At 34.3% G+C, this 26,646-nt stretch overlaps 18 protein-coding genes across 18 annotated transcripts; 11 read left to right on the top strand and 7 right to left on the bottom strand.

Annotated features, from left to right (window-relative positions):
• Nucleotides 1-140: 140 nt before the first annotated feature.
• On the top strand, nt 141-703 carry TVAGG3_0982380 (SLEI family protein family; the record flags this gene model as incomplete). The annotated part of the gene is made up of 1 exon (XM_001323700.2): nt 141-703. A coding segment is annotated over one exon (563 nt), but the record flags the coding sequence as incomplete, so codon positions are not given.
• Nucleotides 704-870: 167 nt separating this feature from the next.
• Nucleotides 871-2,244, bottom strand: TVAGG3_0982390 (DDE endonuclease family; the record flags this gene model as incomplete). Its single annotated transcript, XM_001323701.1, has 1 exon — nt 871-2,244. One exon carries the CDS (start codon nt 2,242-2,244, stop codon nt 871-873), a length of 1,374 nt encoding a protein of 457 aa, XP_001323736.1.
• Nucleotides 2,245-2,853: 609 nt separating this feature from the next.
• TVAGG3_0982400 (5-nitroimidazole antibiotic resistance protein) lies at nt 2,854-3,976 on the top strand (the record flags this gene model as incomplete). The annotated part of the gene is made up of 1 exon (XM_001323702.1): nt 3,115-3,636. One exon carries the CDS (start codon nt 3,115-3,117, stop codon nt 3,634-3,636), a length of 522 nt encoding a protein of 173 aa, XP_001323737.1.
• Nucleotides 3,977-4,160: 184 nt separating this feature from the next.
• Nucleotides 4,161-4,964, bottom strand: TVAGG3_0982410 (uncharacterized protein; the record flags this gene model as incomplete). The annotated part of the gene is made up of 1 exon (XM_001323703.1): nt 4,519-4,911. The coding sequence occupies one exon, from the start codon at nt 4,909-4,911 to the stop codon at nt 4,519-4,521; it is 393 nt and encodes a 130-aa protein (XP_001323738.1).
• Nucleotides 4,965-5,422: 458 nt separating this feature from the next.
• Nucleotides 5,423-6,251, bottom strand: TVAGG3_0982420 (ribosomal protein L8; the record flags this gene model as incomplete). The annotated part of the gene is made up of 1 exon (XM_001323704.2): nt 5,483-6,238. One exon carries the CDS (start codon nt 6,236-6,238, stop codon nt 5,483-5,485), a length of 756 nt encoding a protein of 251 aa, XP_001323739.1.
• A 148-nt stretch (nt 6,252-6,399) lies between these two features.
• Nucleotides 6,400-6,871, bottom strand: TVAGG3_0982430 (structural constituent of ribosome; the record flags this gene model as incomplete). The annotated part of the gene is made up of 1 exon (XM_001323705.2): nt 6,516-6,854. One exon carries the CDS (start codon nt 6,852-6,854, stop codon nt 6,516-6,518), a length of 339 nt encoding a protein of 112 aa, XP_001323740.1.
• Nucleotides 6,872-7,256: 385 nt separating this feature from the next.
• TVAGG3_0982440 (uncharacterized protein) lies at nt 7,257-8,390 on the top strand (the record flags this gene model as incomplete). The annotated part of the gene is made up of 1 exon (XM_001323707.2): nt 7,260-8,216. One exon carries the CDS (start codon nt 7,260-7,262, stop codon nt 8,214-8,216), a length of 957 nt encoding a protein of 318 aa, XP_001323742.2.
• A 56-nt stretch (nt 8,391-8,446) lies between these two features.
• Nucleotides 8,447-10,577, top strand: TVAGG3_0982450 (synthetase family; the record flags this gene model as incomplete). The annotated part of the gene is made up of 1 exon (XM_001323708.2): nt 8,601-10,550. One exon carries the CDS (start codon nt 8,601-8,603, stop codon nt 10,548-10,550), a length of 1,950 nt encoding a protein of 649 aa, XP_001323743.1.
• A 311-nt stretch (nt 10,578-10,888) lies between these two features.
• TVAGG3_0982460 (BAR/IMD domain-like family) lies at nt 10,889-12,318 on the top strand (the record flags this gene model as incomplete). The annotated part of the gene is made up of 1 exon (XM_001323709.1): nt 10,945-12,072. The coding sequence occupies one exon, from the start codon at nt 10,945-10,947 to the stop codon at nt 12,070-12,072; it is 1,128 nt and encodes a 375-aa protein (XP_001323744.1).
• A 529-nt stretch (nt 12,319-12,847) lies between these two features.
• Nucleotides 12,848-13,911, bottom strand: TVAGG3_0982470 (WD40 repeat-like family; the record flags this gene model as incomplete). Its single annotated transcript, XM_001323710.1, has 1 exon — nt 12,866-13,897. One exon carries the CDS (start codon nt 13,895-13,897, stop codon nt 12,866-12,868), a length of 1,032 nt encoding a protein of 343 aa, XP_001323745.1.
• A 529-nt stretch (nt 13,912-14,440) lies between these two features.
• TVAGG3_0982480 (protein serine/threonine kinase protein) lies at nt 14,441-15,987 on the top strand (the record flags this gene model as incomplete). The annotated part of the gene is made up of 1 exon (XM_001323711.1): nt 14,460-15,953. The coding sequence occupies one exon, from the start codon at nt 14,460-14,462 to the stop codon at nt 15,951-15,953; it is 1,494 nt and encodes a 497-aa protein (XP_001323746.1).
• A 340-nt stretch (nt 15,988-16,327) lies between these two features.
• Nucleotides 16,328-17,073, bottom strand: TVAGG3_0982490 (DNA metabolic process; the record flags this gene model as incomplete). Its single annotated transcript, XM_001323712.1, has 1 exon — nt 16,344-17,072. One exon carries the CDS (start codon nt 17,070-17,072, stop codon nt 16,344-16,346), a length of 729 nt encoding a protein of 242 aa, XP_001323747.1.
• A 186-nt stretch (nt 17,074-17,259) lies between these two features.
• Nucleotides 17,260-18,066, top strand: TVAGG3_0982500 (SAGA-associateD factor 29 family; the record flags this gene model as incomplete). The annotated part of the gene is made up of 1 exon (XM_001323713.1): nt 17,260-18,066. The coding sequence occupies one exon, from the start codon at nt 17,260-17,262 to the stop codon at nt 18,064-18,066; it is 807 nt and encodes a 268-aa protein (XP_001323748.1).
• A 146-nt stretch (nt 18,067-18,212) lies between these two features.
• On the bottom strand, nt 18,213-20,125 carry TVAGG3_0982510 (uncharacterized protein; the record flags this gene model as incomplete). The annotated part of the gene is made up of 1 exon (XM_001323714.2): nt 18,513-20,084. The coding sequence occupies one exon, from the start codon at nt 20,082-20,084 to the stop codon at nt 18,513-18,515; it is 1,572 nt and encodes a 523-aa protein (XP_001323749.1).
• Nucleotides 20,126-21,292: 1,167 nt separating this feature from the next.
• On the top strand, nt 21,293-22,424 carry TVAGG3_0982520 (proton-exporting ATPase activity, phosphorylative mechanism; the record flags this gene model as incomplete). The annotated part of the gene is made up of 1 exon (XM_001323715.2): nt 21,334-22,377. The coding sequence occupies one exon, from the start codon at nt 21,334-21,336 to the stop codon at nt 22,375-22,377; it is 1,044 nt and encodes a 347-aa protein (XP_001323750.1).
• Nucleotides 22,425-22,694: 270 nt separating this feature from the next.
• Nucleotides 22,695-23,157, top strand: TVAGG3_0982530 (uncharacterized protein; the record flags this gene model as incomplete). Its single annotated transcript, XM_001323716.1, has 1 exon — nt 22,713-23,051. The coding sequence occupies one exon, from the start codon at nt 22,713-22,715 to the stop codon at nt 23,049-23,051; it is 339 nt and encodes a 112-aa protein (XP_001323751.1).
• Nucleotides 23,158-23,226: 69 nt separating this feature from the next.
• TVAGG3_0982540 (uncharacterized protein) lies at nt 23,227-24,703 on the top strand (the record flags this gene model as incomplete). Its single annotated transcript, XM_001323717.2, has 1 exon — nt 23,928-24,692. One exon carries the CDS (start codon nt 23,928-23,930, stop codon nt 24,690-24,692), a length of 765 nt encoding a protein of 254 aa, XP_001323752.1.
• Nucleotides 24,704-25,125: 422 nt separating this feature from the next.
• On the top strand, nt 25,126-26,442 carry TVAGG3_0982550 (spectrin binding; the record flags this gene model as incomplete). The annotated part of the gene is made up of 1 exon (XM_001323718.1): nt 25,126-26,442. The coding sequence occupies one exon, from the start codon at nt 25,126-25,128 to the stop codon at nt 26,440-26,442; it is 1,317 nt and encodes a 438-aa protein (XP_001323753.1).
• Between the last annotated feature and the right edge of the window lie 204 nt (nt 26,443-26,646).

Consider the following 26,646-nt stretch of genomic DNA (forward strand, 5'->3'; position numbering starts at 1 on the left):
CCTCTCTTCTTCAAAGTACTTCCTCTCTTGATCAAGGTGCTTCCTCTCTTCAACAAAGTGCTTCCTCTCTTCTTCAAAGTACTTCCTCTCTTGATCAAGGTGCTTCCTCTCTTCAACAAAGTGCTTCCTCTCTTGATCAAATGCTTCCTCTCTTGATCAAGGTGCTTCCTCTCTTCAACAAAGTGCTTCCTCTCTTGATCAAGATGCTTCCTCTCTTGATCAAGATGCTTCCTCTCTTGATCAAGGTGCTTCCTCTCTTGATCAAGATGCTTCCTCTCTTCATCAAAGTACTTCCTCTCTTCTTCAAAGTACTTCCTCTCTTGATCAAGGTGCTTCCTCTCTTCAACAAAGTGCTTCCTCTCTTCATCAAGATGCTTCCTCTCTTCATCAAAGTGCTTCCTCTCTTGCTCAAGATGCAGCTTCCTCTCTTCAACAAAGTGCTTCCTCTCTTCATCATGCAGCTTCCTCACTACATCATGCAGCTTCCTCTCTTAACAAAGTGCTTCCTCTCTTCATCAAGATGCTTCCTCTCTTCATCAAAGTGCTTTCTCTCTTGCTCAAGATGCTTCCTCTCTTCATCAAAGTGCTTCCTCTCTTCATCATGCAGCTTCCTCACTACATCATGCAGCTTCCTCTCTTCAACAAAGTGCTTCCTCTCTTCAACAAAGTGCTTCCTCTCTTCATCATGCAGCTTCCTCTCTAAATCAAAGTGCTTCCTCTCTAAATCAAAGTGCTTCCTCTCTTCTTCAAAGTACTTCCTCTCTTGATCAAGGTGCTTCCTCTCTTCATCAAGATGCTTCCTCACTCCATTATGCAGCTGCTTCTTTTCTTCATCAATTCCTCTTCACCCTGGAGCTCCTCAGCTTTATATCATTTTAATTGGATTTTTTGAAATCCACCTGCAGTAGGATAAAGGAGATGTAACTCACGACTAAGAACCTGGCCATATGCTCCATTCCAGGCCAAAACAGATTGCATAGCCACAAACAGATTGAAATACCAATCCTGTTGCTGCATGGGGCGTCCATATTCCATTTGGAAGACTTGCATCATCACATTTGGATCTGTAAGGACTTTGTCGTTGACAAAATTGGGCCTTGCAGGAGGAACTCCATTTTCTACAATGTATCTGGAAGCAAGAGGTTTGTTCATATCCAATGGATAGATTCCTGTTGCTTTAAAAGCATTTTCGATGTTTGTAGCTGTGCAAGACACACTACATGCATCAAGGAAGCTGCGAACCATGATATAGCGCAGTTCTCTGGCGTTCCATACATAATTGATCACCATATGCCCTTGCTGATCGTACCGGATAGTCGCCATATCAAACAACTTCTTGAATTGGGCCTTCAAGGGAGAAAAAATCCCAACATCAAGAGGTTGTAAGATATGAGATGTATGGCCTGGGAGAACAAGAAGCTCGATATTGAAGGCGCTCAAGAGGCGAACGGCCAAGAAAGAGAGCCTGGATGGATGACCATCTACAATTAGGAGAAAAGGTACCTGGGCATCAAACACATTCATTTGAGACCTTTTCTCCTGTACTTTGCAGATGAACATGATACAGTATACCATAAAAAGGTATTTGTTCATCCATCCACTCTCGGAGCGAACAAAAAAGGCGTCCAGATCTTCCAATTCCGCATCAAGGGTCTTCTTTTGTGGAAGTATCACCATTGGCTTCATAGTTGTACCATCTGCAAAGATGGTACAGACCCCTGTAAGATGTGGAAGCTGAGACTTTTCAGCGCGAACTGGGCGATTCCGGCCAGCAGTAAGAACTTTATAGCGACGTTTGGAATAGAGCATTGTCTCGTCCATATTCGCAATAAACTTCTTCCTGCGGGCAAAGTATCTATGCTTGGAGAGGAAAAATTGGCGAATATGGTTTGCGTCACAGGTAGAGCGTCGGAGCATATCAATAGTTTGGGAGCTCACAATCCGAATTGACAATCTTGTGGCGATATGATTAAGCCAGCCACGGGATGGCGATGGGCAGTAATCATTGAGCTTCGCTAGAAGATGCGGGCACCTTGCAGCGATTAGTACCCGCGCCGCAAATTTTAATCTCCTATTTTGTAATTCCGTACAGACAGCAATGGCCATTGATGTTGTAATACAGTTCAAGTCGTCTGCCATCTCTTGAACAAGTTTTTTGAACTGCATTTCATCTGGTAGTGACAAAAGGGTCATACCACCCCCTGACTGACCTTTTGTCCATGAACGACAAGTAGCAGTGCGCATGATTGCGCGTGCTACTGTCGTCTTTGAAATTGAGTAAACATTCCGTATTTGTTGATAAGACTCGCCATTTACTCTTCGATAGAGTAAATCGAGTTGCATCTGGGTCAATAGCCCAAGATTTTTATAGTTTTCTAATTCTGCAAACTCGGGAATTCGTGTTCTTGGTTGCTTTTTTTTTAAACGGGAACTTCACAAATTTGGTTCATGGCCATAAAAACTCATTCAATTTTTCTGAGATTTTTTTTCGTCACTCACTCAAAACGCAGAGGACCATTCTTCTCAAAATTGAATTATTTTCTCAAATATTGAGTGAGTAAAATGGGCACGTTGTGTAAATTGATTCAAAATTTTTTATTGGTACACGACCTTTGAAATTGGTCTCGGGCTATTCAACCTACGGTAAAAATGGAGCTTATATTGAAATAATCTGTGGTAATTCGAAAAATCCTCTCAAAAATTCTATGAGGTCTTTCAAAAAAATGAAATTAGATGGTTGTATAACTTAGCAATTGGTTTTCCTAGAGACCTAAAAGTTTGAAAAAAATAGATGCTACATAGGCATGCCTAAATCGTAACAGAGAGAATTAATAATTTAAAAAAAAAATGGTCGATAATACTCGTTATCGAGTTGAAGTTAAGTTTTGCATCTAATGTACCATATCGCTGTTTTTACTCTGACTATTGGATCTGAAAAATGGAATTTTGAATGCTTCGTGCTTCATGTCTCTATTAAACCTGATAAACAGATGTATTTTTATATTATAGTATATGTTATTAGATATAAATGATAAAATTGGTAAAACAATTTCATTTTTCGCCACATTGTTTTCTTTTGAAATTTTCTATGCTTTCAAACTGTCATCTTAAAAAATGTTATCAAGTATTTCTCGCCTTGGTCATGTGATGCGACGAGGTGATAGAGAAATTAAGGATCTTATTCAGATCAAGAAGTTCTTAAAAGAGCAGCCATATGGTGTTTTATGTCTAAATGATCATGATAAACCATATGGTATCCCATTATGCTATGGATTCACATGGGATAAAGATGAAAAGTTTCCTACATTCTATTTCCATGGTGCTCAGAGTGGTCGCAAAATTGGAGCGATTAAAAATAATTCTGATGCATGCTTAACCATCTCCAAACCACTCAAACTTGTATATTTTCCAGGCCGTCCACCATGCACTGCAACAATGAATTATGAATCAGTCATCGCTGAAGGAAAAGTCGAACTTTTGACACATAAAGACGAAATTAAAACAGCCTTGGACTCAATAATCACACAGTTTGATATTCCATTAGGAAAGTATAAGGAAGCTTCATTGAAAAGAACTGCAGTTATTAAATTTATCACAAACTCTCTCTCAATGAAAAGAAATACTGCATTAGAGTAAAAATTATTTTTAGTAACCATTTTAATCTTGTTTAAACATTCAAAATGAAATATTAAATATTTGCTAAATGAATGTTGCATTAATTCCAGTATACTCCTAAATATATCAAAAAAAAGCAAATTTCATAGTCACTTGTCTATTTCAATACTAATCCATTTGAAGATGAGATTAAACTCTTAATGCCTAATAACATGAATGAAAGCACGAAACAGATAGCATATGAGTTTGAATTATGATATCGAAACTATATAATTGTTTTTAATATATTATTTTGAGAAATTTCTTTTTTTAGCCCTTAAACTGATGTTTAAACACATGAAAGAAATTATGTAATTACACGGCTACATAATTAAGTATAATTTGGAGGATGAGAAATTATCAACGAACAATACAGGTAAAAAAAGTATCTTTACATGCATAAAATATCGTGTAAAATTTTTCAAATCTGATTTGAAACGAAATTATGCTTTTTATTTTTCCAATTCACACCCTGAATTCGAATTGTTATTACTTCGTAGATTATTTTTCAATCTCATCGTAATCTGAATTTCGGAATAAGATTATGAGCGCAATTGGCTCAGCCGCTAGTTCATTTTAATTTTATGCATCATTAAGTCACATGATACGAACATAATGAATAAATGGTTGATTAATTGAAGTAATTTGATGTAATTTCTTAATTTTTTTAATAAGAATTGGTAACAATAGGTGTGCATATCTTTCTATCAGCTCTAAAGCTAATGTATGGTAAGTATGTTAATGATTTAAATGGTAATGCGCAAATAAAATTTATTTAATATTTAATATGATAATGTTTAGAAAAGTAGATACATTTTAAAAAATAATCGTATTCAAATAAATATAGACATTAACGCAAATTGATTAACTTGACACAGAAGAGGTAGAAGAAGTAGAAAACGTTGTAGTTAAGGTTGAAGAGGTAGTTGAAGAACTATTCTTAGAACTACCACTATCACTGCTAGAGTTTGTATAATAATATTCTGTAACATAAGTATCAGAATAATATTCTTCCCATAATGCCGGATCAAAATCCGGAGGCTTTATACGTGTGCCTTTTGGCTTCTGTGGAGGATTATTATTTGTTGGAGTTGGCTTAGCAGGAGCTGAATATGCTGTTGGTTTTGGTTCCTCTTGTTTTGGAGGAGGTGGATTTGTTTTCTTCTCTACTGGAGGCGGAGCATTACGTTTCGTTGTATCTTTATTTTGTTTATTTTGTGGTGATTCTGTATCAGGTTCATCTATTTCTTTGCACATTCTGTTTTTCTGATCTGAGGGTGTATCTAAATTTCACTTTTTGAGAGAACTTTTAAATTTATTTTGGATTTTTCTTGCATCAAAATATTGCTTAATATATAAAGAATTTCAAAATCAAATTATATTGATCAAAACTTGTTTCACTAAAATTTTGAAGAAAACCTTTGAACTCGCTTCAAGAATGGTTTTACATGCTTTTATTTATTTTTAACGCTAAATGACTCAATTTAAACAAAAAACGTAAATCAAAAAACATTTGTTTACCTCCAATGCACAACTGAATACAGCCTATCTCATTAAAACATATGCTCAACAGTTATTTGTAGTAGAATATGCTTGATGCACTGCAACGTACAATGGCCGATGAGGAGTCAAACACAAGAAAAAATGGTCGAATAAAAAGAATATCAAAATATGTTGTTTGTGATGTTCTTAATAAACTTAAAAGGTTTGGTTGCGTAAAAGTAAAATGAAATTAATTGATATATGAATACTTTATCGAGATCAATGATTTTAAAGATTAAAAAAAGCAAGTTAATGAATTCTAAGCAGTTCATATAGAACCAAAGCTTTATGCAAGGTTGACTGTACCACGGCGACGACCTGTACGGCGGGAAGCGATAAGACCAAGCTTCTGACCTGGGCGGGCAGAGCGGGCGACTGTGCCTGGAGCACCCATGTGCTGGTGGGAACCACCACCGTGTCTGTGGTCGACTGGGTTCATCTTGATACCGCAAACGACTGGCCATGTGTGGCGTTTAGCTTTATACTTGTAGTGGACGTTACCGGCCTTAAGGAGTGGCTTTTCTGGACGGCCACCACCAGCGACGATACCTAATGTAGCACGGCAGATGTTGGAAACAAGAGCCTTGCGACCAGATGGGAGCTGGATACGTGTGTAGTTTTCTGTGTGGCCAATAACACGGCAGGAATCGCCGGAGCAGCGGCCATAGCGGCCACCATCACCTGGACGGTGCTCGACGTTGCAGATTTCTGTACCTTCTGGGATCTGAGCAAGTGGAAGGATGTTGCCGATGTGAAGGTCAGCCTGAGCGCCGCACTTGATGAATTGGCCTGTATGGATGCCTTCTGGGGCAATAACAAGGGCAGAATCGAAGCCCTGGCCTTCAGCCTTCTTGTAGATAAGCTTGGCAAGTGGAGCACCACGGCCTGGGTCGTGGATGATCTCCTTGACCATGCCGGAGATGACGGATGTGCGCTCGGCAGCATCAAGAGCACGGAATTTAGCTGGACCAACGCGGTGGTGGGTGTGGGCCTGGAAGACAGAGCCGTTACCTCTACGCTGAGCACGAACGATGTGTCCCATGTGTAAAAGGAAGAACCAAACCGTTTTCTTGTCAAAAATTTCACAAGGCTAATTTGAAAAATTGTCATGTAAAGTTATCAAATATGAGAAATTATGACAAAATATGACTAAATTTTGTCGAACATTTGAAAATTATGATTCGGGAATTCTTGAAAATTAGGCGAGGTTGTAACAATTAAGAATGGCATGAATTGAACTTGTATAATTTCGCGAATTCATAAATGTGTTTGATAAAATACGATATTTATTTAAGTAAAATTCTAAGAAAAAAAGCAATTTACTCATCCTTCTGCTTGATCATCTTAAGGATTTCGGACTCACCAGCATCAATGATGGAAATGACGGAAGAACGGAAGTACTTACCGCATGCTGTACCAAGATCGACATTGTCACCATCGAATGGGAGGATATCGCAACCAGAGAGCATAGCATAGTACTCAATAAGGGAACGATGAGCTGGGGCAACGTTGGATGCGAAGATAACAAGCTTAGCCTCACCATTGCGGAGGGACTGAAGTGTCTTGTCGATACCGAGCTGGTATTTGCCGGACTTTGTGACAAGAGAAAGGGAGTTGATGATTGATTCGCGTGCGCGGCTTAATTTCTTGCGGCCCATGTTCAAAAGGACGGCCAAATCCTCTATCGTCTCGCTCCTTCACTTTTTTGATTGTCATTGGATTGTTTTTTGCTCATCTATGAGAGATTTTGATGAATAATACGTATTTTCTGTTTTTAGAGTAATCCGCAGTATGTAAGATAATTTTGGATTTTGAAACTTATTATTTTCTAAGTTAACTCACTAAAAACTTTTATCTTCAGTGTACTGATTTTGTTATAGTTAAAACAAAGAATAGATAGATTGCAAGATATTTCATCAATTCTCAAAATGTCTTTTTTTATTGTAAAGCAAATACAAATTCCTAATCTGGCACAAATTGATTAGGAAACCACTATCATCTTGTCTGAATTACTATCTGATGATCTCATTTAAGTTAATTTTTTTTCAAAATCGCCAAAATCAATGTCTGTCAACGAAAAGTTGATGAAAGAATATAAAGATATTGATAAATATCTGGAATTTGTCACTGATATCCATCACTCTCTACAAGAAAGACAGAAAAAAGTTCAAATTTGCATTGATAATTATAACGACAATCGTGAACAAATCTCTAAATACAGTGAAATTGATAATAAACTCAAGAAAATTGTAAGTAATCTCGAAGATGCAGACTATGATCCTTATACAACTGCTTTAGTAAAAATTCTCGATAATTCACTCAAAAGAAAAGAAGAAATTACTACAAAATTATATAGTTCACTAATAGAACTCGAAGGATTTCAAGATTATCAAGATAAATCGGACGCAGATATCTTTCCTTATGCATATTTAAATCCAAATCTCACTACTGATGAATACAAAGCGATCAAAGATGAATTAAATGAGATAAATTTGATGGCTACTTCTAAAGCTTCTGAAATTGATGAAATTCTCAAAACAAATCTTCGAGATATTACAAATAACAGGTTTTCTTCTCAAATTGATACTGTAACAAGAAAAATAGATGATTTAGAAATTGATATCAACAATCGTAAATTTTTGCTTAATTCAACAAAGAAATCATATCAATATCAAGTTGAATCACCAAAAGTTTCAACTATAAAGCACGTTATTGATAGACTTACTACTATTAAATCCAAACCAAATATATCTATTTCAGATACATCTAGAATTGATGCTTTAATTTCAATGTTTGAAGCAATGATACATGAAGACATCGATGAAAGCAAATTCTTACTGCATATTAATGCTATGAAGTCATTATTAAATTCCCCATCGAAATCAAGCACTTCTCCACTTCATGAATCAAAAGAATTTAAATTTGAATCAGAAGAAAAGAATAAGGCACATAAGAAACTTTCCTCTTTCCAGTTTTTGCAAAAGATACAGAAAGTTCGCGAAATTGCTTCCAATCTTTAAAAAAAAATTATATATTTTGTTGTTTTGTAAATATGTAACTATTCAGATATGCAGCTTCAATATTTTATTTGATATACGTTTTCATACAACCATGTTTGAGTCAAGAACTAAAATTTGAATGATATTTATATTAAAATGAGGGTAAAGCCGATGAAGCAGGGCGGAATTGACGTCTGCATGCATATTTTAGGATCAACTGATCTCACAGCATGTTGAGACGGCAAACAAATTGAAAAATAAATTGTTTGGAGAGAGAAACCCATGGCAAAATAAAATTGATAAAGAAATGTGTGTTTCGGTTGATGGAATTTATCAAAATTTTTATCTATCGATTTGATTTTTTAGTTGATCAATTTTTTTGAAGTCGAAAAAAAAATCGCAAAAATGAATTATCAAGCTTTTAATGCCGAAACTTATAAAAAGATGGAGAAGGAAGCCATCGAAAACCCAACAAAGTTCTGGTCTGAAACAGCAAAGGATATTTTAAAGTGGGAAAGTACAGATTTCAAGAACATTATCGGAAAAATTGGTGATGAAAAGTCTTGTTGGTTTGAAGGAGGTAAGATTAATACATGTTACAATGCCGTCGATCGTCATGCAATGGCTCATCCAGATAAGGTCGCTTTATTATACGAAGGAAATGATATCGATGATTCAAGACAGATGACTTATGGCGAACTCTTACAGAATGTTTGCAAGATGGCAAATGTTCTCAAATCAAAGGGAGTTACGAAAGGATCGCATGTAGCTATCTATTTCCCTGTCTCAATCGAAGGAATTGTATCAATGTTAGCTTGCGCTAGAATTGGTGCAATCCATACAGTCATTTTCGGAGCCTTTTCTGGTGATGCTCTCTCTTACAGAATTCATAATTCTGATGCTACAGTTGTTATTAGCCAAGAGTCATACAAGCGTGCTGCAAAGGCTATCCCAATGAAAACAACGCTATTAAATGCTCTCAAATCCTGCCCTAACATCAAAAACGTAATCATCAGTGGTTTGACAGAAAAGCCTACAGAAAAACTTCCATACGAAGTAGAATCATACCAAGAACTTATGGCTGCTGCCAGCGATAAGTGCGATTGCGAAATTATGGATGGTTCTGACCCATTATTCATTTTATACACATCTGGCTCAACAGGTGAGCCAAAAGGTATTATCCACAGAGTTGGTGGTTATACAGTCGCTACAACACTTACATTCAAATACGTATTTGATACAAATGAAAAATCAATTTTCGGCTGTACCTCAGATATCGGCTGGATTACAGGCCATTCATACGTCTGTTACGGACCTCTCCTCAATGGTTCCACAACTCTTATCTTTGGAGGACTTCCTCTTTGGCCAGATGCGACAAGATCATGGCAGCTTATCCAGAAGCTCAAATTGACACACTTCTACACATCCCCATCAGCCGCACGTGCCATTGCTGCTAAAATCAAGTCCGTTGACCAAGTTTCACAGTTCGATATTTCTTCATTACGCGTTATCGGATCAGTTGGTGAGACTCTCGATGAAGATACCTGCATCTACATGCGCACTGTCCTCGGAAGAGACAAATGCTGGCTCGTAGATACATATTGGCAGACAGAATTAGGTTCTATCATTGCTACATCAGTTCCAGGCATCGAGAATCTTCCTCCTGGTATCGTTGGCCGACCACTTTTCGGTACAGAAATTGTTCTTGCCGAGCCAAACGGTCAAATTATCTCAACAACAAGGAATCCACACCCAGAGATAGTCCACAACGGCATACTTTGCATTGCCACACCATGGCCAGGTCTTGCAAATGCTGCCTTCAAGAGTACTCGCTCTTTCAAGGACAGATATATTATGCAAGGCACAGAATTCTTCTTAGCAGGCGATACAGCGCAGATTGACACAAAGGGCAACATCAGGATCACTGGTAGAATCGATGACCAGCTTTGCGTCAATGGCCACAGAGTTGGTCCAGCAGAAGTTGAAGAAGCAATCTTGAAAGTCGATGGAGTTGAAGATGTCGCTGTCATCGGTGTACCATCAAAGAAGACAACACAGGCAATCATTGCTTTCGTTGTATCTGCTGACAATTCACAGGAAATGGTCACAAAGGTCGCTGTCAAAGTCACACAGAACTTTGGAGCAATTGGTAGACCACAAAAAGTCATTTTCGTGAAGATGCTTCCGAAGACAAACAGTGCAAAGATTATCAGATCGTACTTAAGAGAACTCTTCTTGAATGTCGACAACAATAAGAGCGTTCCAAAGCCAACTGCTTGCACAATGACACAAGAAGAAATCGGAGAGCTCATTGATATTATCAAGGAAACACAAACAGATCTTGCATCTCTTTAAAAAAAATAAACTTTTTCTTTTTCCCTCTATTGAAATATAGTTTGATTATCTTTCTTTACAACATATTATTCTCACTTTACATCTTTTTCCCTCTATTGAAATATAGTTTGATTATCTTTCTTTACAACATATTATTCTCACTTTACATATCAATATAATTTTATTATTTTTCGTCTTTTCGTTGAGTGAACAAGAAAATCTAGTGCGAACCTAATATATGAAGATAGTGCCTTCATTATTTGGCTGCTGGTTAAAGTATTTTAACATAAAATATTAACATAATTATTTCAATTCAGCATATGAGGATTTTATGCTGTAAATTAAAATTCCCTAGTGTTTTTATTAAGAATTATCTATTTCATGTTCAATGGTTTTATTATTTTATATTCAAAAAATGTCTACCAACCTCGATCTTTTCGAGCTTGGTACAAAATTAGAGCAGGTGATAAATGATGATATAGCTGGTATATCGATTTTTAACAACTACCTTCAGAAACGTGTTGATCTCGAAGAAATGTTCACGCAAGAAATATCTAATTTTCTAAATTCGGATATGAAAACAAATTCTCTCTCGATGACACTTATTTTAGATGAAATGAATGCATTACTTAAACATCACAAAGAAATTGCAGAAAATTTAAGACAGCAATTTATGCCGCCAATTAGAAGTTTCCTTCAATACATAGTTCGCGAACAAAACGCTTTCAGAAACAGTTTACTAGCTATAAATGATTCAGTTAAATCAGTTAATAAAAAATTAAACATTGCAAAAAGTCAATTAGACAAAGCAAACCTAGATGTACTTCATTACTCAGCAGCACGAGGTGATAAATCTCGTAGAACAGTCAAAGAACTTGAAAATGATCTCGAAAAAATCAAAAAAGAACAAGAAGATACAATTAAAAACATCCAAGAAGTACAATATCCAAGACTCATGGATAACATAAGCGAATTAGATTTCTCAGTACGTACTACAATCAAAAATTCTATAATAAACTTTGTACATAATGAAATATCAGTTTCAGAAAAGTCTCTTGATGCTTTAAAGACAGTTGCAATATCAGCAGAGAGATACGAACCAGCGGCAGAAACTCAGAAGATTGCTAAAGCCCTTGGATTTGGCTCAAAACAGAAAAGTATCTTTGCAATTGCTCTTTGTAACTTTGATGGAGCTGATGACACAGATCTGCCTTTGTACAGAGGCCAACTAGTTGAAATTATTAGGCAGCATCCAAGTGGTTGGTGGGAAGGCGAAGCTGGAGGAAGAAAAGGATTATTCCCAATGACATTTGTTGAACCATTGGTTGATATTTCCAACGGTGCTTTGATAGTAGAAGAGAACTTTGAGGTTGACAAGAAGTGGGATGCCCAGAATCCTGGCCAGATATCATTAGATTTCGGAGATATTGTTCATGTTTATTCGATTTTTAATGATATGTGTAATGGATACAACATAGCGAATGGACAACATGGGTTATTCCCTACTAAGGTAATTAAATTTGTTAAGAACTTTAGATTGTAAATATTATTGTTTATTTATTCCTTAAAATGAAATATATTTTTTTTGGAAATCATATTAATTCATAGATAAATATAGTACATACTTTTTGTTATGAAGTTTACAATAATGAGCACACTAAGAATAAAGCAAAAATTAAAGAAACAAGCCTAATTTGTTTTCAATCTGGGTTTCCAAATAGAGATATCAAAATAAAATTTCTTTAAACATTGTTTTTAAATATGATCATTTAATGCCATTATCTAGAATCTATATGGTCTTATCACTTGAAACAATTTAATTGTGAATTAAAGGTTAAATGACAAATCTTGATGTTAATGCAAAGATAAATGAAAAACTATGTTATTCCCCGCATTTAATTTTTCCAAAATTCTCCAAATTTTTCTCAAAAATAGAAAAATGAAAGTATTTTTAACATTTTTATTATTCAAAAAACTAAAAATGAAATATTTTTGGAATTTTTACTAAATGCATTTTGATTATCCTTATGATGGATTAACAAATTCTTATCTCAAAGATCAGAAACTTATCAATTTTGAAATTTTGATTGTTAATTTCAAGATATTATCTCACAATCTCATCGACAATTTATAAAATTTCAACTAGTTATGATAATATTAACTAATAGTAATGTGTTGAGGGGAATTATTCAACAATTTGAGAATCCAAAGATAGAAAAGCAAGGATAAACTTCAGTTAATTTATGAATGTTCTATGTCCCAAAGATTCAATGGGAATTTAATTGAATATCAGTAAAAATAATAGAAAAATCAGAAAATTTATTAAGTAGAATTCTTTATAAATCAAACATTGCAATCTCGCCAGTAGCTCCAGATGTGAAAACTTTGGAATCACTGAAAGCGATTGCCTTAACAGCCTCGAATGATGGAGTTCCAAGTACAATTGACGATGTTTTTGTTTCTGGATCAATTGCTGCAGCTGTTCCATCGTTTGTGGCCACCCACAATCTGTTATTATGATATCTGAGTTTATTAATCATTGAATCGTACCAATTCCACTCAGAAATAGGAGCACCAAGATTTCTGGAATCCCAAAGGCAAATTGTGCCAGAATCTGTGCCTGCAACAATTTTATCGTTGTAAAAAGCAACAGATGAGAATTCTGAAGCACTGCCGTTATCCGGTGAAACAATGCCAGCTGATGTACGTAAATCGAGAGCTCTTATTGAAGTAGAAGTCGATACATAAATTGCATTTGTTCCAAAACAAAAATCTGTTACTGGATCTGCTACATCTGCAGTCGAAAGTGTGTTGTAGTGCTTAATATCCCATTTTTTAATGGTGCAATCGTCTGATCCTGAGTAAAGGAATTCTCCGTCGATTAAGATTCTTTTGACTGAAGCTTTGTGGCCTTTATACTTTCCAACGTTGAAATATTCATTGGAAAATGCATAAATTGAGAAATCTCCGCCACAGCTAAAGTATTGACCTAATTTTTTATCAATTATGCAATCTTCGACGTCAAAACCTGATGTTGGACCTTCCATTGGAACAGGTTCTGTATCCCTATACTTTAAGTATAGTTTACCGAAGCAATCACCAGACAAAACTTCGTCGCCATCTGCAGTAACAGAAAGGCAATTTACAGACGAGTCCTTATGAGTCTGGAACTTTTTTGATGGAGCTATGAATGTGCATCTGCCTTGAGGCGTTGATATTGTAAATTGGTTTCTAATTGTTGAATCGACTGATATTGTTTTATCAGGAGAGTTAAACATTTGGTCATTTTTGCTAATTTGGTACTTTGTTTCACCGATTTTAACCCAAAATGACTTAAGTTCGTTCCAATCACTTTGTATCTCCCACATCTTTGTCACTTTTTATCCCGACCGATTTTTCCAGGTTTATCCCCGAGAGCTTCATAAATTTTGGAAAATTGAATTGAATACCAAAATTTTAACAAAGAAAGATAGGATCGAAATAGAATATATCATAAATGCACCGATCATTGTCAAATATTGACGAATTCAGAATTTGATTACGTCAATGTTGATAAACTTGACTACATATTGCGCTCAGGTGAGTCACATGTTGACACATATGATACATACATTTGATATGTACCATATGTGTCAAGCTGTATATATATATGGCCTCGATCAGCTCGTACGCAAAAGTGACATCGAGATTTATATAATGGATAATCGCATATTCATCAACGTAAACTTCACAAAATTGAGAGAAGAGATATGAAAAATATGATATTCTATTACCAAGCGTAGATATAAGACAACTTATCGAGAAATCAAAATAAACTCACAGAAAATCTAAAATTTTCACTCAATTTATTGGCCTGATCACTTCTCAATTTTCCTCGACGATAGATATTTTTAAATTTTTTGTGTAGCTCGAAGAAAAAAGAAAAATAAAATGCAGCCTAAAGTGCAGGAAATAGGAGATTACATAGTTCTCCAAACTATAGGAGTTGGAGCTACAGGTAAAGTGAAATTAGGTGAGCATAAAACGAAACATACTCTTGCAGCGATTAAAATATTTAAAAAATCAAGTTTCGAAGCTCGGCCAGATTTACAGCAAAAAATCCAAAGGGAGACTGCATTGATGCGGTTGCTTGACCACCCTCATTTATTGAAGCTGAAAGAGATCTGTGAGTCTCCAAGGCATATCTATGTTATTTTAGAGTACGCTGCGCATGGTGAATTATTCGATTATCTCATGTCGCGACGAGCTCTTACCGTAGAGACAGCAATGAAGTTTTTCAGGCAAATTATTTACGGTCTTGACTATCTTCATTCAAATAACATTTGCCACAGAGACTTGAAACCCGAAAATATCCTCCTAGATGACAATGATAACATTAAAATTGCAGATTTTGGCTTCGCGCGCTGGATGACTGCGAATATTGCAGAAACATCTTGCGGATCTCCGCATTATGCGTCCCCCGAAATCGTTAAAGGCATTCCGTACGATGGAAGGCTAGCAGATATTTGGTCATGCGGCGTTGTTTTGTATGCTTTGCTTTCTGGCCGCCTTCCATTCGACGATCCGTCCTTCAGAAACCTTGTAGCCAAGGTCAAAGCAGGACAATACAGGATGCCAGACTTCCCACCTGACATCAAAGACCTCATTTCGAGGATGTTACAAGTTGATCCCGCAAAAAGGATCACAATCGAACAGATTAAGCATAACAGAGCATTTAGAATAGACTTACCCAGACGTTATACGATTCCTAGCCCTCTACCGAAAATTACAAAGATTGACCCAATCGATATCAACCAAGTTGACGAAGCCGTCATTGGCGCGCTCATTGATATCGGTATTCCTGAAGATCAGTTACCAGATCTTCTCAAAAGCGAAGAATTCAACCAGGCAAAGTATTTTTGCCACATTTTAACACAAAAAATCGCTCTCGATAAACTTCCGTGGTCTGTCATTAAAGAAGAGAAACCAGCTGACCAAGACGATGGAGCTTTCTTTATACAAGCGCCTGGACCAATGTCAGGAAACTTCCAAGCTCGAGATCCTTATCAAAGGAACAAAAGCTACGGAGAATCCAACAGTATGGTCACATACTCAATGGTTGATAAGACAGACTATGTTGAAACGGATTTCGTAATGCCAGAAGGCTCTTCAAGACAAATTACAGATATCTCAATTCAACTCGAAAATGTTTTCGGTCTTATTCAAGGCAAATTACTGGAAAAGGGATTCGATTGGTTCCATCCCAATGACCACATAATTTACGCTCATCGCAAGAATATCGAACCAAACTCTTACTACGTTATTCAAGCGAGCTTTCAGAATGACGAACTATTTACCCTTACGGTGAAAGTTCAAGGAGATTCCTCGAGATTCTTGGAATTCTTCACTGATATAGAGAATATTGTTAAAATGAATCATAATTAATTGAATATATAAACTTTCTGTTATACGTTGATATATAGAAGCTAATTAATGATCTTTTTCCCTTCAATTTTTTTTATCTCTTTATTTTTTTTTTGAATTATTAGCCTTTGGAAGTTACGATAAGTCAAACATCTTAAGTTGAACTTTCATATTAATATTAGAGTTTTATCAAAAGAAAATTTTTAAAATTTTATGGAATTACTGACCATTTTTACAGTAATTAATGAAAACTCTCATTCAACTTTACTATGCTCAAGTCATAAATGAAAATTACCCATGATAATGTGGATTGAATTTCATTCGTTAGTATTCTTACAAATACAACAACATTCGTCATAGGCATAACCAGCATTATTAGAAAATACTATTAAAAATTAATATAAAAAAACTTTATGCAATTGAATATGTATCTTCATCAGCTTGGTATATAAGACCATCTTCATTGAGCTTGGAAATGCGTCCTTCGATCTGAACAACCGAGAACTTATCCTTAAGTGCACTGATGATTTCTGATTTCGTAACTTGAGCACCTTCACCATGGGATTTCATGCATGAAAGGATTCCTTGATCTATATCACCTTCAGATGCTGCCTTTGTGTCAGCATGAGCAGTATTTGGCTGGTATGGTTCTCTATTTTGAGCTGTATATATAGTATTCTGTGGGAATCCACCTTTTGTAAAGTATAAATGAGCATGAATTGTATCAAGTGCATGATATGTTATCCTATTGTAATCATCAGCGTATTCGATTGATTCAATTGATAAGGATTTGGAATCATTTTCAAATTTTAACATACCAGTAATGGCTACATATCTGTTATCTTCAAATGGTTCTCTAACATTTGATGGATCAACACTTTCGAATGCTTCAATTGTACCTGAGCAATCGTTTAATACGTATTTATCTGTTGTAGCGTCTTGTTCTTCATGAGAAAGGATCTTACCAATGATTCTGATAACTTTGGCTTGAACTCCATTGATCATAAAAGCGTTATCCTTGACTTCAGCATTGAGAATTTGCTTGATTGTCACAGGAATGATGTTAACATTGGTCCTTACTATTTCATATGTTCTCTCTGAAGAGACATGATCATTTTCTGGCTGTGAAGTTATACTCATATTATTTTTTTTGGTTCCATACGTTAAGCTTTGTAAAGTGTCAAAATTTTTGGTATTTTTTCCAAACAATTAATAATCTTTTACTTTTATCGAAACTAAATCCAAATACTTTTTTAACTTTTTGGTGATACCCCCAGCATTTTTCTTTGTTGGTGTAATCCCCTGAATTTTTTAAACTCCTTACTTGATGAGCGAAGAAAAGCCTGAACTCACCAAAGTAATGTATGAAGTGGTTTCAAAAGCAGCGGAAATCAAAGAAAATGAGCATATTCTCGATGAAAAGGCAAAAGAATTGCTTGAAAATTACACTCCAGAAGGTTTTTCACAATTTTCAAATTTATATGACGAATCGCAGAAAATAATCCAAACTGAATCAAAGAGAATCACAGATATGTTCCTTGCAGTTGAAAAAATGATTGCACAATCCGAAAAAGGAATTAATAAAATCGAAATTCCATCTGCCAAGAAATTACAAGAGAATTTTTCCAAATATTCAAAAAATCCAAGCCTTCCTACACAAGCCGCTCCATATGTTCCTTTAACAGGATCTTCTCCGTGGCCTCAAAATCGCATTTTACCAAACAATTCATACGTTGTTGTTGTTGGAAATAAAGATGAAAACGGCGAAAACATTTACTGCGTAGCTGTTGTACTTGGCTTTGATCCATACACTCTTTCATATTATTGTTGTGATGCCGATCCAACTGGAGATGTTCCTCAAGAATTCATTGTTCCTTACAAAGAAATCATGCCTCTACCACAGTTCCAGCCTGCTCGACGCACAAAAGCAACAACTTACAAAATTAAAACTGATGTTCTTGCCGCCTGGCCAGAATTCGGCAGTTTTACATCTGTATTTTATCCTGCAGTTGTTGTGGCAGCTCCTACTACCATTCCTGGCAAATATAGACTTAGATTTGAAGGATCTCCCCCTTTGGTTGAAGATGTTCCTGAAAAACTTATTGTAGAGTTCCCCAAGAACAAGAAGAAATAATAAGTATCATAATGCACTTTGTTGCATTTCATGAAATTTATAGATTTTTTTGTATTTAATAAATTATCATTGATATATACTTGAAACTATTTATTTTTGGGATTCTTAGAATCCATGTTGTTGTTTAATATAATCAAATGAGTTTTGGAGATATTTTTTTTTCTATTTTACAAATTTTAGAGTCATCGCACAATTTTTTTATTAATGGATTGTTTTTTCTGATCTTTACTACACAAAATAGGTGGATTGAGATTTTGTAAAATGAATTTCTTTTTTCATTTCTCTCAATTGAAGCGATATATGATATTACATTGAATTAGATCAATCAAGACAAAACAATACATAATAAGATATGTAATAAAATTAATTCCGATTTCAATAATCTAAATCTAATATTTACAATAACATAAATAAGAGTATTATATTAAAGATTAACCAGTAATTCATTACAATTTCTGGAATTTTTGTCGTTCGTATTCGAAGTTAACCCAAAACGGCGCTTCAAATGAAGAATGAAGGACACGAGAAGCAATTTCAGCCTGAGCACTAATTGATTCATTAGAAATTGTACAGCAAGAGCTGATTGATGATTCGTAGGATTGAATGGCCGCTGCTTGAGAAGCCTGAGTACTTTCAACAATAATATGATGTCTTGACTGATATTTGCTATTTGTAGGTGTTTGTTTAGGAGCCTTCCAGAGATAAGAAGCTGCACGTTGAAGATCACTTGTAGGAGTGATTCTTGTGATTTTAGAGCGTATTTCGCGGTTGTTTAAATATCTGTTCACTTTTGACAAATTATTCATTGTATCAACTCTCGCTTCTTTATAGATTTTGCGAAATACAGAGTGTGCAGGTATTGTAGATTCATTTCTCGTTATCGGAAGCAGCTTAAACGCGAAAATGTTTTTATCTCGCAATTTAATTTTTTCTTTGTTTTCCAGCATTTGCTTTTCAACAAGGTTCATCGGATACTGCGGACCAAGAGCAAGAACAGCGGCAGGATCTTTCGCAATAGCTTTCAAAGCTTTATTTGGTTTTTTATCACTTTTTGTATTTCTTATAACTTCAAAAGTTTTTGTGACAATGTCAGGAACTTCCTCTTTATAGATTCCTGTATTCGCTCTCTGATGGAATGGTCTTCTTGGTATTCTGCTTACAATCTCTATCCATGGCGCGTATCTTCGATTTGTAACATCAAAAATTGTCATTCGTTTTACAGGGACCATTTTAACAGCTGTTCTATATTTAGATTGCTTTGGTGGTCGACCAACTTGTGGTGTCTCTGATGATGGCCGGTAATTTATAGAAAAAGTTGAATCATTTTCTGCTGATTCGTCATTTTCATCGGAACTTGTGGATTCAAAGACAACATAACGATCATTATTCTTATGTGATCTCCGTCCTGGCTTTTTTGGCCTTTCAATTGGAAGAAAATTCGGTTTTTCAATTGAATTAAATATTCTTAATAATTCGCTGTTAAATGGTTTTTTATGATTAATTACAGCCGATACCCTTGTTAGTTTAATTATTTCTTGTGGTATGACCATGTTTTGTTTCATTTCAGTTGTTGAATAAATTTTCATTAAATTGTCAAGAGAAATTAAAGGAACAACGTTTCCCTTTATGCCTGGAGTTTTAGAAACACTTGCAGAATTTGGAATTGATGCTACATCAGTTATCTTTAAAATTGGATTTTGACCAACTTCATTAATTGGTGGTCTAGGTGCATGAATTTCAACAACTTGCATTTCTAAATCTGTTGATGCGTCTTCTGACTCATTTTTCTTCGGATTCGTAGAAACATCAATTACTTTTGCTGTTTCTTTGCCGTTTTTATTATCATTTCCAGTTTCATTTTTAATATTTGTTTCGGATTCACCATTGTTTTTCTCTGAAGCTTGAATCAAATTATCTTCTATATCTGACTTGTCAGTATTATGATTGGTAGGATGATCACTCTCTTTAATGTGATCATCTACTGCATTTCCAACTAAATTATGTAAAGAATCATCCATTTAGACCAAGTTATAAAAGAGTTAGAATTTTGTTAAAAAAAGTGAAAACGTGACAGTTGGAGGACGATATAATTTCTTTTTGAAAAATTCTCTTTAGAGCTCATAAAATACACTGATGGCGATGGTGTAGATATTTATTCTAAATAAAAGGATTTTTGTGATCAAATTTATTTAATTATTTGAAGTGAGACCTCCTTTTCATCTATAAGTACCATATTTCAAATATAGTATATCTTAGAACTTATTTTCTCCCTGCACAAGCTTCAAGAATTTGCAATTTATTACACATTACGCAATGATTGATTCAATATTACTGGATGCATTAAAATTATTCACATGAGCCCAATATATTATTTCTAAATAAGGATGAAATGCTTTGGTGACGTTTGTAGAAGTCAAAATGCGAATCAAAAATCCAAAAAAATAATTTAAATATATGAAGTGTTATTTTATGTCGTTGAGTTTATATTCGTGTATATATATGAGGACAATATGTTGTAGTTGAATTGATGCAATAATCGCGTAAATGATTTGTGAATCTCAAATTGAGTGGTATAATTCTGCTCTATATTTTGAATTCAAAAGGTGTATAATGAAAATAAATATATTTTAAGATAATATACTAACATAAGCATGAAAAAAGATATTGATGTGTAATTTTCAACAGATTTAAAGATTGGTATATATTTTGATTTTTACTATTGATGTATTTATCGATCCTATATGGTAATAATATGTAATAATAAGTAAATATAATGAAGGTAATTGAATATAATGCCTCAGTATTGTAATACTTTAGAGAATGATAAATATATAAGATGTTCACCACAACATTAACTCATAAATTTCGAAACTATACGATAATTACGATGATTTTGGGTACATCTAAGTAAAATCTTGACCAGACAATTTTTATCACATATTAAAATCTCAAATCAAAATATTCCAATGAAAATATTAGTGTCTCATAGAATAATTTGAGATTCATCTTTTGGCAGCAGGAAAAATCGCAAAAATACTGTCAAATTATTCATTAGAAGTAAGTGGGAATGTTAAAATTGATTTATCCCAAGTTTCTTTTGAAATTTTTGGCTTTCCATCCGAAAAAAAGGCAGTTCAAACATTTGATATCATCACATCGATACAAATAATTTCATAATGGAAAGGACCACAGAGAACCACGACGATTAAGAATTTACAATGACGATCAGTAATCAAAATTTTTTTTTTATCAACCAGAAAAAAATAAATGGACAACCTACACTACAACATTAGATATGGCTTCCTTGATGGCTACGTCCGTGCTTGCTTCACAGAGTTCCTCACAGAAGCCGATTATATGCAGCTTAAGCAATGCGAAACCCTTGAAGATTTCCGTCTTCATCTTTCCAATGCTGGTTTCCAATCATATCTTCAAAATGATGCCGGCACAGCTTCACCAACAGTTATCTACGAGCGCTGCCTTGAGAGATTAGTCGATAAGTTTAATTATGTTGAGTCCCAAGCTTCCGATGAACTCAAGACATTCTTCCAGTGGCTCAGAATTCCATTCATGATTGACAATGTCATCATTATTATTTCTGGTGTTGTCCACGACCACGATGTCACAGAACTTATCGAGCGTTGCCATCCACTTGGTATGTTTGATGGTATCAAGGCTTTAGCTGTTGCATCAACAGTCCAAGATCTTTATCAGATGGTTCTCGTTGATACTCCACTTGGCCCATTATTCTCCAAGTGCCTCAACACAAACTCACTTAGCGAACAGAATGTCGAATCAATCCGTCTGAAACTCTACCGTGAATACTATGATCAGTTTTATGAATTCTGCAAGAATCTCGGTAGTGAAACTGCTTTAGTTATGTGCGATCTCCTCGAATTCGAAGCCGACAGACGTGCTATCATCATCACATTGAACTCTATCCGCACATCAATGATCGCTGATGACCGCGAGGCCCTTTACCCACGTATTGGCCAGCTCGCTACAATCACATCTAAACTCGCTGCCAAGGGCGCTGGCGAAACAACACTCGCTGATGCCCTTCAGCCATTCGAGACATACAAGAAGCTCTTCGATTTGTCTCGTACTTCATCTAAGACAATCGAAGAGGTCTTCCTCGAGAGGGCTGCTCTGATGCACGTTGAAAGCTTCAGCGTATTCTTCTCATTCGCTGTCTTCTACTCTTGGGTTCAGCTTATGGACCAGGAAGTCCGCAATATCCAGTGGATCGCAGAATGTATCCACCAGGGCAAGCGTGACCGCGCTGACAGCTATGTCCGTATTGCTCCATAATTCTCTTTTTTTTTCGAATAAATTACATTTTTTCTTTTCTCTTAAAATTAAACATTTTTTAGACTTTAATTACACATATGTTATATTTTTTAAACATGTCTATCATCAGATCAATTGATTCTAATGATCAATATACACTATCTCTGTGATTTCAATCATCATTTTGACATAGATATTGATCATCTCTAATGATTTCATAGGCGACTTTGCTATTTTTGTTAGAGAGAAATATCTCTTCCCATTCAACTCAGAGTTATATCATAATTTTTTGGAGAAGGAACGCTGCTTCGCGCCGATATAAGCTGAAAAGTGTAAACGGTCATTACATTTTGCAAATGTCAAACGAAAAAATTGCTGATCTTCAGAATCTTAGAGCCGAAGTCGAGAAAGTAATGCAATCTGTCCACGAATTCGACGAAAAGATTGAAAAAAGAAATGAAAATAGACTCCAACTCATTCAAAAACTCTCTGATCTTCTTCCAAAAGAACAATTCGAACGTTTTGAAGCTATTCTCAACAAGACAGTTGATGCAGTTCGTCCTGCTCCAGATCCAGCTACAATTCCACCACTTCAGATTGATGAAGAAAATCCACTCGAAAGTTTAAGAAAGATCCGTCTTCAAATAGCTCAGGAAATTTGCGCTGTCATGGGTGTTGAGGCTCCAACACTCTAAATTCTTTTTTTTAATTAACGATTTAAATAAATATGTACATATTATGCCAGTTATTCTAAAACATTTACTATATCCTTTTTACATGATTTTCTAATGCCTTTTTTTAGCTACTGAACCTAGAGAAAAATAATTTTTTTTTATCTTAGAAATAAGGCACGTCACAACCATAAATTCTGCATATTATGGATACATGGACTCCAAGACTTTGATCAATTGCCTTCTTAAAAACTTCATTATCTAATTCATTCATAAGATGGCCTTTCAACAACATAATATATCGGCAAGAGTAACTGTTAATGTACGTATATTCTAATATTTTGAACTTCGGATATAATGAATTATGGTGAAAATGCATTTCAATTGCACTCAAGCTTTCATTCATTTATAGAGAATCTTTTACAAGATTTGGATATAGAAGATCTCATCGATGAGATTTTTGATGGAAATGAAATAGACTTGACGAAAGTTAATGAATACTTCAAAAATTCTTTTGATTTTCAACTAAGTACAGATATAATTCATGCATTATTCAACAATTCTATTCAAAATATTAACAATTCATCAATAGAAATCCAACTAAAATCTTTAGATTTCATATATGTCATATTATCTAAAAAAGAACACGACTTTTCAGAATTCTCTTCATTAGATTATGCAAATCAACTTCTGTCTATTACAAGCTTTGAAGATATACGAGTTTATTTATATGTAATTGGCATTTTATATAATATTTTTAATATTAATAGAGATTGTCTTCATAACATAGATCAAAATCTGTTTTTCTCAATCATTCATAACTTAATTTCATCATTAGATCCACAGATTCCAATAATATCTGCTGATAAAAGTTATTTTTATACAATATTCACAAATTTCATGAAAATTTTGTTCAAACTTCTTATATGCGAGATTCATGATGAAGAATATTACAATAAAATTTGGATTTTATCATTTGAATTGATCAATCACAAATCAGGCGAATCAATACTTACATCATGCGGATTTTCAGTTCTATGCCTACTACTTGACAATAATTTTAAACAAAATCTTTCAGAAGAAGATTTAAATTCAATTTTAATTTTTTCCAACGAAAATGCAAAAATCATTGAACCAATTTACAGATTTATTGCAAACTTCAATGATACAACCATTATTAATGCTCTATTCGAAAAAGGTTTGATGTCAAATATTATTTCGATTTTACAACAAAAGAAAATCGAATCATCAATTGTTTTACGTTTTCTTAAGACCATAGATTACATTCCAGCACCAAATGATATCATTTTCTCAGTTTCAATTGAATTATTTAATTCTCAGTTGAATCCTGTTAAAATTTCAGCTGTTAATTATGCATCATTCTTCCTACAGCATACTCCTTCATCAGAAATCATGTCTGCTATTCCGAAACCACCTTTTCTCCTCTTAAGTTCATTAATTGACGAAAGTGACCTCGAAGTTTCGTTTTCTTCCATAAAAATCATAGAAAGGATACTTAATATTATGATAAATGAAGGTATTAAAGTACCTTCTAACATAGTAGCAAACAAAATTGTTTCTGCTCTCGATGAAATTTATGGATTGAATCAGGAAATTGACGAAAAAGCAGATTTGATAATTCAAATATTACACCCAGAAAATTAAACATTATATTAATATTAATTCTTGTTAGAATAAAAAATACATTTGAAATTTTCATATTTTATTTACTTGGGAACATATTTCATGGATATTTTAAGCTCATTTGGAGATACAATTAATTTCACACACCAATTTGTTTAATTTCTGTCTAGACTTCAAGAAAGCAAATTATCACATATTTCTTACCAATAATTTATAACTATTATTGGAATAATATTTGAAAATATCATGTAACGTGGGTGAGTTTTCATTCAGCATGATATTTTCCAGGGATTATGGGTGTATTTACCCTAAAATATTTGAAATAACTCTGCATGGCATTTGCCGGCATGAAAACTCACCCTACGTTACTAGAGAATTACAAAACGTCGGAAAAGTGTTAATTTTCGAAAATCGAAATTGAAATAAAAAGTACGACATTTAAAATTTTTGGTTGATGTCCAAGGGAGAAATTAACCAAACTCATTATGACAAATTGATGGAGATTTTTATAGGATATAATGATGTCTACAATGCTTTGTACAAGCTGAAAACAAATGACGAAGAAAAATTAAACGCAATTTACAAAAAAATCAAACAAAACCTGATTGACTCTTATCAAATTTCTCCTGGTGAAATTATCAATGATATATCCGAACTTTCAATTTATAACAACCGCTACATGAAGTCATATTTAGCGATTGCCAAACAAATTGTTGACAAATACCATCTAAATCAGGTCAACGAAATCAACAAAGTTTTTAATTACCTTTTCTACAAAGAATACAGTATTGTTTTAGATGAAAACTTGAAATTTTTTAACGAATTTGAAAATTCTCATTATTCATCTGATATTCACGAACAAAAGACACTTCACAGATCTATTATGGATGATGACAAAATATCATTGATAATTTTTACAGAAGGAGAAGAATTTGATAAAAGACAAAAATTAGATAGTGATTTATATCCAATTCCAGTAATTAATACGTTACTTGAATTATGTTGTTATCATGGATCTGTTGATTGTTTTAAAATATTAAGAACGAAATTTCAATCAGAAATAACTTCAGATTGTCTTAGATATTCATTTTTGGGTGGAAATCCAGACATTATGAATGAATGCTTGAAAGTACAAATACCAGATAATCTATGCATGAAATATGCAATTATATCACACAACATTGATTTTGTCACGTTTTTGATGAATGAACACAACATAAAAATTGATTTAGAATTGTGCTCTCAATACAATAATCTCCAATCATTTTTAGTTTATTTGGACCAAACAAATGATATCAACACATGTTTTGTTTATTCTCCGAATTTCCATCTTTCATCACTTTTAGAATATCTTATTTCTAAAGGCGCAGATATCAATGCTAAATCAAAAAATGGATGTACCCCTCTTCATTATGCAGCCAAGAATAATAACAAAGAAATGGTAGAAATCCTTATTTCAAATGGCGCAGATATCAATACTAAAACTAAAGATGGATTTACCCCTCTTCATTGGGCAGCCATGAATAATAACAAAGAAATGGTAGAAATCCTTATTTCTAATGGAGCAGATATCAATGCTAAAATTGAAGATAGATCTACCCCTCTTCATTATGCAGCCATGTATAATTGTAAAGAAATTGCAGAAATCCTTATTTCAAATGGCGCAGATATCAATGCTAAAACTAAAGAAGGATTTACCCCTGTTCATTATGCAGTCAGGAATAATAGCAAAGAAACGGCAGAATTTCTTATTTCAAATGGGGTCATATAGAGTTTCCTGATACAAATTATTGTGCACGGAAAAAGTGACAGGAAATGACAATAAGAAAAGACGATTAAAATTAACTCAATTATCCACTTTTTTTTAAATTGAAAAATAAATAAGAAACTCAATGTCCATTTTGAGATTATATTAGAAGAATGTTTCCAAGAAGAGATTTTCTCAACTTCTTTTTTCCGTGAATGATCTTACCTG

This window comes from Trichomonas vaginalis, chromosome I (assembly GCF_026262505.1).
Source record: "Trichomonas vaginalis G3 chromosome I, whole genome shotgun sequence".
Lineage (NCBI taxonomy): Eukaryota > Parabasalia > Trichomonadida > Trichomonadidae > Trichomonas > Trichomonas vaginalis.